The sequence below is a fragment of the Cervus canadensis genome, chromosome 33 (genome assembly GCF_019320065.1).
Source record: "Cervus canadensis isolate Bull #8, Minnesota chromosome 33, ASM1932006v1, whole genome shotgun sequence".
NCBI classification, from domain to species: Eukaryota; Metazoa; Chordata; class Mammalia; order Artiodactyla; family Cervidae; genus Cervus; species Cervus canadensis.
In genome coordinates, this window is record NC_057418.1 from 30,034,730 (window position 1) to 30,048,205 (window position 13,476).

At 45.9% G+C, this 13,476-nt stretch overlaps 1 protein-coding gene across 1 annotated transcript in view; it reads right to left on the reverse strand.

Annotated features, from left to right (window-relative positions):
• Positions 1–501: 501 nt before the first annotated feature.
• Positions 502–13,476, reverse strand: part of LOC122434151 (T cell activation RhoGTPase activating protein) — an 86,596-nt gene continuing 73,621 nt past the window's right edge. The window contains exons 5-14 of the mRNA XM_043457357.1: positions 9,953–9,994; positions 9,260–9,344; positions 9,117–9,170; positions 8,752–8,818; positions 7,288–7,451; positions 6,469–6,630; positions 5,891–6,000; positions 4,310–4,505; positions 3,466–3,580; positions 502–2,567 (exon numbers count right to left, since the gene is read on the reverse strand). Coding sequence (XP_043313292.1) covers positions 1,303–2,567; positions 3,466–3,580; positions 4,310–4,505; positions 5,891–6,000; positions 6,469–6,630; positions 7,288–7,451; positions 8,752–8,818; positions 9,117–9,170; positions 9,260–9,344; positions 9,953–9,994 — 2,260 coding nt within the window. The 3' untranslated portion in view covers positions 502–1,302. The remainder of the gene's footprint in view (positions 2,568–3,465; positions 3,581–4,309; positions 4,506–5,890; positions 6,001–6,468; positions 6,631–7,287; positions 7,452–8,751; positions 8,819–9,116; positions 9,171–9,259; positions 9,345–9,952; positions 9,995–13,476) is intronic.

The following is a 13,476-nucleotide window of genomic DNA, read 5'->3' on the forward strand; positions in this document are numbered from 1 at the left end:
ATTGGAGCTTCAGCTTCAGCATCAGTCCTCCCAATGAATGTTCAGGGTTGATTTCCTTTAGCATTGACTGGTTTGATCTCCTTGTCTCATTATTCAAGGAGAAATAATGGATATGTAGTCAATAAATGCTTGTTTCTTTAAAATTTATTTATATTTATGTTTATGCACAAAGGCTTTCTCTGGTTGCAGAGAGTGGGGGCTACCTCCAGTTGCCGTGTGTGGGCTTCTCACTGTGCTGGCTTCTCTTGCAGAGCTTGGGCTCCAGAGTGCAGGCTCAGTAGTTGGGGTGCTTGGGCTTAGTTGCTTCGAAACATGTGGGATCTTCCCAGACCAGGGATAGAACCTGCGTCCCCTGCATTGGCAGGTGGACTCTTATCCACTGTATCACCCGGGACGTCCCAATAAATGCTGGTTGAATGAACCAACATGTAAAGGATTTTTCTGGTGGGTTTCTACGAACCGAGGGGAGCGGAGGCAACATATCAGTAAAGAATGAACACGTTTACTTTGAAATAAGGAAGGCAATTTATTGTAGTGAGATAATATTGAAGTTTTACATACGACCGCCCCGATGCGTATGAAGTAATTTCCTCCACACTATTGGAGAAGACACCATTGAACTACAAAGAAACTCAAAGTGCTTGACATCAGTTAATGATGCATAATATAATGCATTTTAACTAACTTACCCAAATTTCAAATTAGACAGTTAAAGGACACATTGAAGTATTTTTCATGCATTGTTAACAACCTTTTTTTTTTTTTTTTGTTGGAGTTTATAATGCCCTTTGATAACTCCAAACACTGAACTCTATTCCTTATAGTCTGTTCCTTTCATCCTACTGAGGTGATTAGTTATCACAAAGCGGCTTATTAGAGGAAACTCCTAACAGAGACTTAGACATTTTCTCCTAAATGGAGTTCGTGGAAAATATGAAACTTGGCATGCCCTTTGAAGCAATGCCAAGAAAAGAAAACATTATGTTTAGACACTAACCACTAAAACAAAACAAAACAAAAAAACTTCAGGAGGCAAAGAACAGCAATGCAGTTTGGCACAAGTTCAGAAACAAATATATACACACATATCTGCGTACATGTACCCAATGCCTTGTCTGGGATGCGTTTTATACATGTGCTACGTGTTGTACAAATCAGGCGCACGGAGTGCCGGTGTGAAGTTGTGTGGCTGTCCTCTTGGAGGAGGTCTCAAACACAACTTGCCAGAGCAGCTTATTCACGACTTTTTGGAAAACAAGAGTCTAAAGGCAGTTCTCATTGTGTACGGAAGGGCCTGGAGCGCTAGATGTAGGATTCCTTGGCAAATCGGAGCTGCTCAGCGTCAAACACGGGCTGGCTACACCGCCGGGCCAGCAGAGCCTGCCTGCCCTTCTGCTGCGACTCGGAGGCGCTTCTCAGCCTCTGCAGCTCGGGTGTCCTGGGGACCGTCACCTGTCCTGCCGCGGCCCCAGGGGCGCAGTCGATCCAGCTCTGCCTCCAGGGCTCGGTCCCTGGCCCCCGTCGAAGCCCGTCCAGGGGCTCCGGCCCGTGGCTGTTTGTCGAGTCCCCGCGGGGGCGGGTGGGGAGCGGAGGCAGCAGCCCCGCGTCCAGGCTCAGCACGCGGGCCCGCAGGCTGCCCACCGTCTGGCCCCCGCGCGGGGCGAGCTCCAGCGCCTGGAGCCGCACGGCCTCCTCGTAAGACGGGGGGCGGCCGGGGTGCCTCTGATCCACCAGCTGGAACACATCCTCCACCGAGAGGGTGTAGGCCCCCGAGTTAAAGCCCAGCGCGGCTCGGCCGGGGGCGTCCGACGAGCTTTCCTGGACGATCCGGCCGGCAAGCTGGCTTTCTTTCTTGGAACCTCGCTTCTCTGGGTCTCGGGGGCAGCCCTTGGGCTTCGCGGCTCCAAAGCTGCGCGTCTTGGTCAGCACTCTTTGGTGGGAGGCGAAGGAGAATGACATGGAGTGCTTTTTAATTTCTCGGTTGGGCTTGCTTTTCTCAGCCTTGCTGAAAGACTGGTGTCGCGTGAAGAAGTTTCTTTTGGGGCTGGAAGGAGAGGCCAGGGGCGAGCTGTCGGAGAAAGCGTCCAGGGAGCCACTGGAGGAGGCTTTGGGGACCCGTGCGCACGGTGACGCCGAGTCCTGAGTTGGGCTCCGCTCCCCCAGGTCCCGGGGCCTCTGCGCCCGGCCTTCGGCTGCAGGAAACACCTCCTCGGGAAACGGGTCCTCGGCTTCCTCGCCGGCAAAGCGGGAGGCGGCCTGGGCCACCGCGGTGAAGTCGTCCTCGCTTCGCGTGAGTTTCGGGTTTGCTCTTCTGACGTCGAGGCACTCCGGGGAGGATGCGGCGCTGGGATCCGAGTACCTCCTGTCCACTTGCCCGAGGAAGCCCTTCAGTCTGGCCGTGGTGCTGACCACGGGCTCCCAAGGGCGCAGTGGGGCTCTGGGCTCTGAGCGGCCAGCAGCCAGCTCTGGGAGCTCTGGGGGCTGCGAGCCTGGGGAGCCCGCAGGCTCCACGTCGTGGTCAGGGTCGTTGCTGTCGTAGGCCGAGTCATTCTGCAGGGTCGACATGTCTGGGGGAAGGTAAGGGACAGTTGAGTGTTTGTTCAGGTCCTTTTAGAAATTCACTTTAGCACCGTCCACCCTACTCACATCAAGTATGGCCCTAGGGAATTCGGTGAAGCTAATTTGGGGCTTGTTATGAAAGAAACTGGCCATGTTCAAGTTTCATTTCTTGCCATGCCTACTATTTTGAGGTGGAGAAGATAAGTAGGAAAATGAAGAGAGAGAAGTTGAGAGAGAGACAGGGAGGGAAGAAATGAGAAGAGAGAAAACAGCTCTCCACTGAAAATTTATTGATCTTAGATTTAAAAGCTGATCCTTTGGACGGCTCTTTTCATTGGATCCATTCCCATTTTGGTGGTTCAGACAGTAAAGAACCTGTCTGCAAGGCAGGAGACCTGGGTTCGATTCCTGAGTGGGGAAGATCCCCTGGAGAAGGGAATGGCAACTCACTCCAGTATTCTTGCCTGGAGAATTCCATGAACAGAGGAGCCTGGCGGGCTGCAGTCCATGGGGTCAAAGAGTTGGACAGGACTGAACAACTAACACTTTCACTTTCATCCCTATTTTAACAGACCCCCATTAGACCCATATTCCATTGTGTGGAAACAAAAGTTTCTTGCCCCAACCCTCTAGCCAAAGGTTACTTGGTAAAAGGAGCAGTTCTTCATGATTTAGAACAGGAAGGGGAAGGTGCCAGGCTGTAGCCCGAGGAAGTAGTGCAGGAAAATTCAAGAGAAAAGCTTCCCTGCTTGCTGACTTCTCAACAGACCTGCATCTACTCTGATTCCGTCATGTGTGTTGGTAACTTCTTCAGATCCCAGGGGTGTTTCACGTTACTGGGCTGGATTGGTAGCCAGACATGAACTTGACCCCACGGTCAGAGTCAGCTGAGAACATGTTCCATACCTGAACTGTCTGTGTGTTCCAGGGACTCATCAGAAGCAATTCTGGAATGTGCTGGAAAGTCTTCCCCAAATATTTCAAAGCAGTTATCGATGAGGAATTCCACCAGTGTCTTAACCTGTGAGGAGAAGTTAACAGCTTGTCAGCTTAATGAGATCTTATTTTTAAAGGAAGAAGGTTACCAAGGGAGATATAGGGAGGGTCAGCAGTTAGGGAGGTGCCAAAATGGGCTTCCCTGGTAGCTCAGATGGTAAAGAATCTGCCTGTAATGCAGAAGACCTGGGTTCAATCCCTGGGTTGGGAACAGCCGTTGGAGAAAGGAATGGCTACCCACTCCAGTGTTCTTGCCTGGAGAATTCCATGGACAGAGGAGCCTGGTGGGCTATAGTCCATGGGGTCGCAAAGAGTCAGACACGACTGAGCAACCAACATTTTTACTTTCAAAATCGACATAAGAGATGTTTAACCGTGTCTGAAAGGAGCATTCAGAAAATTGGTAACAATCACCTATATGAAAATTATTTTTGAGATATGCCTTTTAACTTTGTGAATTTAAAAGACCTATTACTTTAAAGTAACCAAAATGTTCACTAAAGGAGTTGCCCGGATTGGTAGCTGAACTGACAGAGTGTGATGCACAAAAAAGAGCAAAGTGAAAGGGCCTTTCCATTCTGGAAACAGCGGTGGAGACGGGCATCACTTGCCCTCTGTCTCGGAGGATGACCTGGCTTTACCGGGTCTCATCCAGTGGATGCACCCCAGAGAGTTGACCTGGGGCCACAGCAGACCTCACTGCTTGGCTTTGACAGGCAGATGTCGAGTTTCGCAGAAATAGCCGGGCACAAACCTTATCGTTCAGGTCTCTCCGGGCTTCCAGCGATAGGTTGTGCTCGTTTTCCGGGCTCAGCACGTTGGGCCCGATGCAGATGGCGAGATTGCTGGCGTCCATCCGGTTGACCTCAGAGTTCTTGCTGATCACGTGGAGCACGGACACCAGATGCTTGAGCAGCAGGTGGTTGGGCCGCGGGAGCTTGTCTGCAACACTGGAACGGAGGTGGGAAAAGCTGGTTTTAGGGGAGGTTCATGGCCTATCTAGCTTGAGGGGAGCAAGTTGAAAGTGGCTGCCTGACCCAGGCTTCCTTTAAAATGAGGAAGGTCTGTTTCACAAGAACCACTGTGAAACGTTCATTCAGATACCTGCAGTGGCAACTGACATGGAATGAATCACTGAACCACAAGAGCTTGAAGCCCTAGAAAACTGGCCTCTATGATCCTGACACCAGTAACACGGCCATTTACTCTTTACACAGATCTTAGATTACGAATCATTAACTCCTGCAATAAACTTTAACACATTTTGAAAATCATTTTGTTGAGAAACCATTTAGCCATATGGAATGTCTTCCTGCTTCTAACACTGCAAGGCTGGTTTTTCTAAAGAATACAATCTTCTTTTGAACTGTGCTCATCAAACAAAGAAGACACATTTTTATACCATTCTGAGAAAGCTTTATGAAGAATAAATCAGTTTAGAAGAGCATGTTCATAAAAATAATGAGGTCAGCACTAAAAGGGCAACATTGGTACAATGACTAATAAATTAGAATTGTAAAACCTCATTTTTTCAAAAAAAGAGATGGTGGTTCTAACATAAGGATCACTCATTTCTCATAAGATACTGTTAAGAAAGACCTTTGTGTCTGTAAGCAGAAGTTTATTGTGGTAATCTCAGGATTCTTATTTTGGGATAGACACACTAATGCCTTCAGTTCAATAAATATGCTATTGATAATACTTAGCCATGTGAGACAATCATCATATATAGACACAGTTTTATAGGATTTGGCAAAAGTGCTGATACTGTGAAGTTAGGTGTGTAAGATTTTCTAGGCACTAACAGGTCACACTTTGATTTATATATGGTACTTTTTCTGCTGCCGTTGGAATTTATTTTTATAGAGTTTTCATTTTGGTTGATTATAAGGATATGGAATAAATACACTATGGAATTTTGTCAACAAACAAGCCCTTGCAGACTGTTTACTGAGGGACATTTTATGGGAGAATTGTTGCTTTGCACCGCATCAGTGTGGACAGGTGAAGACCCCAGATTCCTACACGTGGCTGGTCAGCCTGCTCCGAGGCTTTCATCTGTGAGTTCATTTCATACCTTCTTGAACTACTTATATTTTTAGACTCCCTACCTGTTGGGATTTGTGAGTACTGAAGTTCACTTTCTACCTTTTGACAGAGGTGCCTCCTTTCATTTGGCTAAAAAACCCTACTTTTTAAACATTTCCAGGGGACCTTTAGATTTGTATTCTAGGAGCAGGTGAGCGAGTCCACGTGAATTCCTTCAATGTTGCAACATGAAACACTCTGACAGTTGGGTGAGGAACCCCGGGCGGAGACTGCATGGGTGACTTACTGTTTCAGCGCCTCGATCCGGTCCTCCTCGCTCTGCTTGGCCAGGGCGCCCATCCACTCCTCAAACAGGTCACAGGACAGGAGCTTCAGCGGAATACTTCTGAGGAAGTCCTGGCAGGAGGAAGGGGACCGTTCACGTTACATAACATGCTGCCAACCTAACTTCCGTCTCATTCGTCCCCTCTCAGGAGTCTCTGCTCATCACCCCTTCCTGCCTGCATCCAATGAGCCTGAAGTCTCCCCCCAGCTTGTCTCTCAGCAACTTTCCTAACAACGGGCACAGTTAAGGCCACCATCCAAGGGGCCACCAGACTCAGGACAACGGACTGGGTCGTGGGACAGTCCGAGCGCCTGTTCTCAGAGACATCTGGGGAGAACTGAATGCAGCACTTTTTGGTTGGAATCTGGGATCACAGAAACAGACATGCTGATACACATAAATGAAGGCTGAACTAAGACAGTTCGACTCCAGATCAGTCGCCTTTGCTGTGTGGGGCGAAGAGCCCGATTCTCATCCCCTGAGAGTCAGTGGGGCAGAGCCCGTCAGCTTGTTGTTTGGCACCGATGCTGGGGACTCACCTTGAGGACCACGGCCAGGAGGTGCACTGGGAGGCTTTTCAGGTCCACCACGCTTCCGGAGTTGAGCTCCTCCTTCAGCTCCTTGCGGGCTTTCTCATTGGCTGCTTTCCTGAATATTCCTTCAGTGGAAGGGCCTTTAAGGCATAGAATAGTGAGAATATCCTAAAAGGAAGAGGGGTACAGAAATAGGAAATGGTTACCCGGGGTTTGAAGTCACACTTTGCTGCTACAGATAGAGGAAAAAATCTGTATTTCGGTAGGAAAAAGAATTTAAATAGTGTACATGAACAGTAGCTAACTTTACCTGCTATACAATATCCTCTCCATAAAAGTTAGTTCTCCAGGATACTAAGATCATCTTAACAAGAGACTATTAATCCCAGTCCGGTTCCTTTCAGTCTGTTACTTTCAACTGTCTCTCTCAACCCTGCCATTTTTCTAAGAGCAGGTACATTGGGAAAGCTGGAATTTGCACAGCCTAAAATGATTTTGGGCCTCCCTCCTCTCGAGTCATTCCGTGTATGATCGCAAGCTCCATAAATCTGTTGGTTTTTCAGAAGCTACCCATTTTTAGCCTTCTTCACTCCATTAAGTCAGAAGGATGGAGGTACCATCGGCCTGAGCTCATTGGCAAATACGACTGATTTCTAGAATGTAAGCCGCTGTGTAAGTTCCCCTGACTGCATTCTTAGGTGGGAACACCATTTCCAAACATGGGAAAAAAACTGAAAATCCCACCCCAACAAGTTCAGCATGAGAAAGCCGCTCAGGTTTCCCGAGGACGTTTCATAGAAAACTGAAGGGTGAACGTGTGCGTACCTGAATGGGTCCCGGGAGCGTGTTGTCACTGCAGATGGCTGACAAGGGCTGCTCGAAAAGGGATGTCTTCAATTCTGGCTCCGAAGCTGCAGAAACATCTGATGAAGAAGAAAGCCTTCTCATGAGAAAGAGCCAGTTAGACACCTTCTTTCTCTTCTTGATTTCTATGGCCAAGAAAACAAGGCAAAGAGAAATTAGATTAACATACTGATAAGCAAGGAAGGATCCAGATAAGACAACAGATAGTGTCATTTATGGTTTGCCATGTGGGAGAAACAGTTTTGAAAAACTGAGGAAGCAAAGGGTGTGAACCTTAATCTAGTGTGAACCAAAAAACAACCACATGGTTACCAGGGCAACCAGCCCCTCAACAGCAACACCAAGGTTCCTCAAAGCCTCCACCTTTCCTGTTTTTACTCTTTACCAGCTGTTTGCTATAGAAAAGGAGCAAAACCTAACTAGGCAGGTCATAAACAATCATCCTAACATATTGACCTTAATAACCACGGTGGATAGTTGGTGGCTATTTCTGATGTGAAACAGATTATTTTAATTCCTCCTCTGACCAGTGAAGAAAACGAAACTTAACAGGAAGTGACTTGCTCAAAACCATTTTGAAGGCTCTAGGCTGGGCGGGCTGTTAAACCTCAGTGGCCGCGCTAGCACTCACCACTAGAGGGAGCTAGTCTGTCTGCAGTCAGCTGCAGGGTTTTCCCAGTGGATGCGTTAGGACCGGGCAGGGAGGTTAGAACCTAGACCTGGCAATTGGAAATGCTCAGGAAGAATTTTCCAGGATAATCGGTCCTTGCAAAATCCTGAAGATGTCTGCACAATGGGTATCACCACTCATGAGTTTACTTCTTTCTGTTTTCCTCTCTCTCCTTCCTTCTCCTTTTTTTTTTCTAATTAAAAAAAAAAAGCTATACTTTCTAAATGCATTAGCACATGTTTCTATACTTTTTATACCAGCAAGTGGAAGGGGGTGGATAGAGAATTGGCTTGTCCTTATAGTTCAAGAGAACTGGGTCAGGGTTACATTACAACACAATGAATTGTGGAAAAATTTGACTGAACGGTGGGTTCTTTGGGATTTAAGATAGCAACAGTGGCTTCATGTACTCTTAGAATCATTCTCCATTAGAGGAGGGAGAGAGTGGAAAAGGCAACTGTATATTTGTCACACGTATGCACACTTCAATTGTCGGAACCGAAGTGGCCAGGAGATCTGCAACCCCACTAAAACCCCTCTGGATGGGGGAAAGGTTGACTTGGGAAGGATGTTTTCTCTCAGAACACTTGCTGTCTAGTGAGCTGGAGCCTTCCTGCCAGGCAAGGGTTAATGTTCTGTGGTCTTTAAGAGAATACTTCGGAAAAAAAATCCCCAGTAAAGCACTGTGGTTTGGCAAACCAAGAACGCTGGTTGTTAGCATTTACATAAAAGATCAGTGTGTTTTCAAAACTCACCAATTAGCTGGCAAATATTATCTTCACTCTCACATGATGCCAACAGAGGATGTTCCTTGATATTACCCTAAAAATATATTTATTTTAATGAAAATTAATGGTTGAAGAAATCTGCCCAGTCTTTCCCCACAAAATATATTCAACATGTTATTCATATAAACAGTTAGTAGTCCATTAATTTTTTTCAGAATCAATATTAACGTCTTGCTTATCATGACATAAGATCTCAATTAACATTAGTGTTTACTACAACTTATCATGTTGATTTTCTATTCTGATAACTAAACAACATGCATGATATTTAATTAAAACAACGTTTTCCATCTCACAGTGCAGATAAAAAGTTTGAAAAACAGCTCTCTTACCTCTGATTGACATTCAATTAATGTCTCCATATCACAGGCATTTAGTGTTTTTGACTACAAGAGAGAAAAAGTCAAATTAAGTAAACATCTTTGACCCTTGCCAATGAGAAAATCTGAGGTAGTAAATGTAAGAAGGCACATACAGCATGGCAGCTGCTTGTCAGCTTCATTGGAGTTCGGGCTGACGGTTTAGTGGTGAATTTTGCTCCTGTGTGGCCTTGGCTCTGTCTATGAAAAATCATTCGGGAAAGAGTGAGGAGGGATACACGGAATGCAATAGCCAGTTTCAGCCCCACTCTGACAAAACAGAAAGTCTGAAACTACTAGTTAGAGAAGTGTTCATTTAAGGTCAGTTATGTGTTACCAGATGTCTCACGCTATTAAACACAGCATCTGAACACACTGCTTTCTAAAAGCTTTAAACGTGACATCTTCACAACGCCAAACTTTGCTTTTCATTTATTAAGCTCCCATCAGGAGATAATCTGAGTAACAGCTACAGTGACAACTAACGTTTTGGGAGGAGAGTTCACGATGTGCCAGGGCACTGTGTCAAGGGCTTTGCACAGATTTTCTCATGTAACCTGAGAAAGGAAAACAGTGGATCCCCAGGACGCTGCTTATGGCAGACATAAAACAAAGATAACACGTACAGAATTCCTAGAGCCCCTGAAGTGCAGGCTTCCCATGAAAGCGAAGCTGTCCGAGTTTACTCTTCATAACACTACGTGTTGCATATTGCATGGTGAAACCAGCTTTTGTTGGATACGACCTCAAAGCCCAGTGACCCCGCCAGGCAGCTGACTTGTCGTGTCAGGCCAATTTATGGTACTTACCCCCGGAGGGCCTCCAGCCAGACTTCTTTTACCTCCCGTGAACTGTGGAAAATTGGAAAAATAGCATGACACCCTGCTCCTACTAATCCAGGGGAGTGAGGAGACTGAATGGCTCTAACTTCACGTGCTCTGCGTTATAAGGGAGAGGGGGCGGGCAGGTGGAAATTCAGAATGCTGCTGAGACCGGAAAGAGCATCATGGGCTGTGGCCCAGGCCAGACACTGCAGAGCTCTCACTTCCTCATTTCTTTTAGGGCAGCTCTGCTTCTTTTTTTTTTTTTTTCTTCTTCTTCTTCTTCAACTTCAAAGTCAAACATCTGTAAACCACCGAGAGTGGAAAAGATGACATATGGCCCTAGGTGAAGGCTCTGATTCATGTCACAGGTGGGATGTGTGAATAAGAAATTGTGTTATTCTGTACGTAAACATCATCGTATTTTCTAAAGTGATCATTTCAGGTGCCCTTTTTTTTGGTATCCTGTTTGGGTGCAGTCTCCCCACCCACCCACCGTCTCCTGTGTTCATCGGTACATTGATAAGCTCCCTCTGGGTGTGGGATATGGCCCCTCCAAGAAAGCCAAGACGTGCTGTCTCTTTTGGAACGCAGTCATCATCCAAAGTCAGTCTTCTCTGGGACTACGATGAGTCCACCAGAGCAGGCTGTCTACATGTTAACCTTTCCCTTCCTTAACTCAGTACTAAGTCTTAGTCAGGTCAGCTCTAAATTCTGATGTGGGAGGTAAACAAACGATTTCCTTTGATCGGACATTTGAGAGTAGAAAGGAGACGGTGAGTTTCATCTGTAGATCCCACCTTCTGGATAAAAGAGAATCTCTTTCCTATGGTCCATCTCTTGACTCCAAGGGGGGTTCCATCTCTTGATCTGGTTGTTGTGGTTATTCAATTGCTAAGTCATGTCCGACTCTTTGCAACTCCATGGACTGCAGTCCCCCAGGCTCCTCTGACCAGGGAATTTCCCAGGCAAGAATACTGGAGTGGGTTGCCATTTCCTTCTCCAGGGGTTCTTCCCAACTTAAGGATCAAACTTGCGTCTCTTATGTCTCCTGCATTGGCAGGTGGGTCCTTCACCACTAGTGCCACCTGGGAAGCACCCGGGAAGCCCCTATCTCCAGGAATTTGCTCAAATTCTATCTACTAAGTCAGTGATGCCATCCAACCATCTCATCCTCTGTCTTCCCCTTCTCCTCCTGCCCTCAATCTTTCCCAGCATCAGGGTCTTTTCAAATGAGTCAGTTCTTTGCATCAGGTGGCCAAAGTATTAGAGCTTCAGCTTTAGCATCAGTCCTTCCAATTCAGGACTGATTTCTTTTAGGATTGACTGGTTTGGTCTCTTTGCAGTCCAAGGGACTCTCAAGAGTCTTCTCCAATACCACAATTCAAAAGCATCAATTCTTTGGTGCTCACTCTTCTTTACGGTCCAACTCTCACAGGTACATGTCTACTGGAAAAACTGTACCTTTGACTATACAGACCTTTGTTGGCAAAGTGATGTCTCTGCTTTTTAAGGTGCTGTCTAGGTTCGTCATAGCTTTCCTTCCAAGGAACAAGCATCTTTTAATTTCATGGCTGCAGTCACCATCTGCAATGATTTTGGAGCCCAAGAAAATAAAATCTGTCACTGCATCCACTTTTCCCCCTTCTATTTGCCATGAAGTGATGGGACTGGATGCCATGATCTCGGGTTTTTGAATGTTGAGTTTTAAGCCAGCTTTTCACTCTCCTCTTTCACCTTCATCAAGAGGCTCTTAAGTTCTTCTTCACTTTCTGCCATTAGACTGGCATCATCTGCATATCTGAGGTTCTTGATATTTTTCCTGGCAATTTTGATTCCAGCCTGTGATTCATCCAGCCTGGCATTTTGCATAATGTACTTTGCATATAAGTTAAATAAGCAGGGTGAAAATATACAGCCTTGATGTACTCCTTTCCCAATTTTGAACCAGGCAGTTATTCCACGTCTGGATCTAACTGTTGCTTCTTGACCTGCATACAAGTTTCTCAGCAGACAGATAAGGTGGTCTGGTATTCCCAGGTCTTTAAGAATTTTCCACAATTTGTTGTGATCTATACAGTCAAAGGCTTTAGGGTAGTCAATGCAGCAGAAATAGATGTTTTTCTGGAACAACTCATTTCTCCATGATCCAGTGAAAGTTGGCAATTTGATCTCTAGTTCCTCTGCCTTTTTGAAACCCAGCTTGTACTTTTGGAAGTTCTTGATTTACATACTACTGAAGCCTAACTTGAAGGATTTTGAGCATAACCTTGCTAACATGTGAAATAAGTGCAACTGTATGGTATCTGGAACATTCTTTGGCATTGCCCTTCTTTGGGATTAGAATGAAAACTGACCTTTTCCAGTCCTCTGGCCACTGCTGAGTTTTCCAAATTTGCTGCCATATTGAGTGCAGCACTTTAACAGCATCACCTTTAAGGACTGAACCTGGTGCTGCTAGTCTTAAGTGTACATTTCTGTATGTTTGTTATTCTTCAACAAAAAGTTGACAAGTACCTTGACTTAATTCATTATTAGCACCTGGAGTTCTACGCCTTTTTCATATGGATGGTACTATTGTCTTTACACTGAAAGGAGGTCATGATGAGGCACGCTTTGAGAAACTGAAGCACACAGCTGTTACAATTTGCCCCGTAACCCGGTGTCTCGGGGGGTGACCTCAGGATGGAGTTGGCGGCCAGGTTTCCAGCTGGAGGCACCCTCTCTTGAAACTGCCAGGGTTAACGCAGCACTCCTACCACAACTGCAGATGCTCTGCTGCTCTTTCAGCCTCCCTTTCCCCTTAGAAAACTCTGAAATGAACTCGCTGATTTCAATTTACTGTTACAAAAAAGGGCGTTATGGTGGCTTCGTGGCAAAGGATCCGCTTGCCGATGCAGGAGATACAACAGTCATGGGTCTGAACCCTGGGTCAGGAAGATCTCCTGGAGGAGGAAATGACAACCCACTCCAGTATTCTTGCCTGGAAAATTCCGTGGACAGAGGAGCCTGATGGGGGTCTACGGCCCATGGGGTCACAAGGAGTCAAACAGAATTAAGCACAGCACAGGATGCTATCCTATCCTAGAGTCAGGAAGTGGTAGGTGCACAATTAATAATTTCTATACAAATACATTCACTTATGAAGTAGTCACAATAGAGTATTACTACAATATATGTGTGTTTTATGAATTTTTCATTGGATACCTTTTTAAGTTATTCTAAGAAACTTAATGTTGACAATGCTCTTACAACTAAACCATCCAGTCTCAACTGACATATTTCCTTCTTTTTAATAAATGGAGACCATATTTTTTCCTCATCTGTACAGCAGCTTATGTTATGCCCTATGCCCCACATTCTACCTGTGATTTAAAACCTTTTTTTTTCTCTTTTGCCATGGGATTGTTGTTTTTTTTTTTGGCCACACTGCACAGCATGTGGGATTTTAGTTCCCCAACCAGGGATCAAACGCAGGCCCTCAGCAGTGGAAGTGCAGATTCTTAACCATT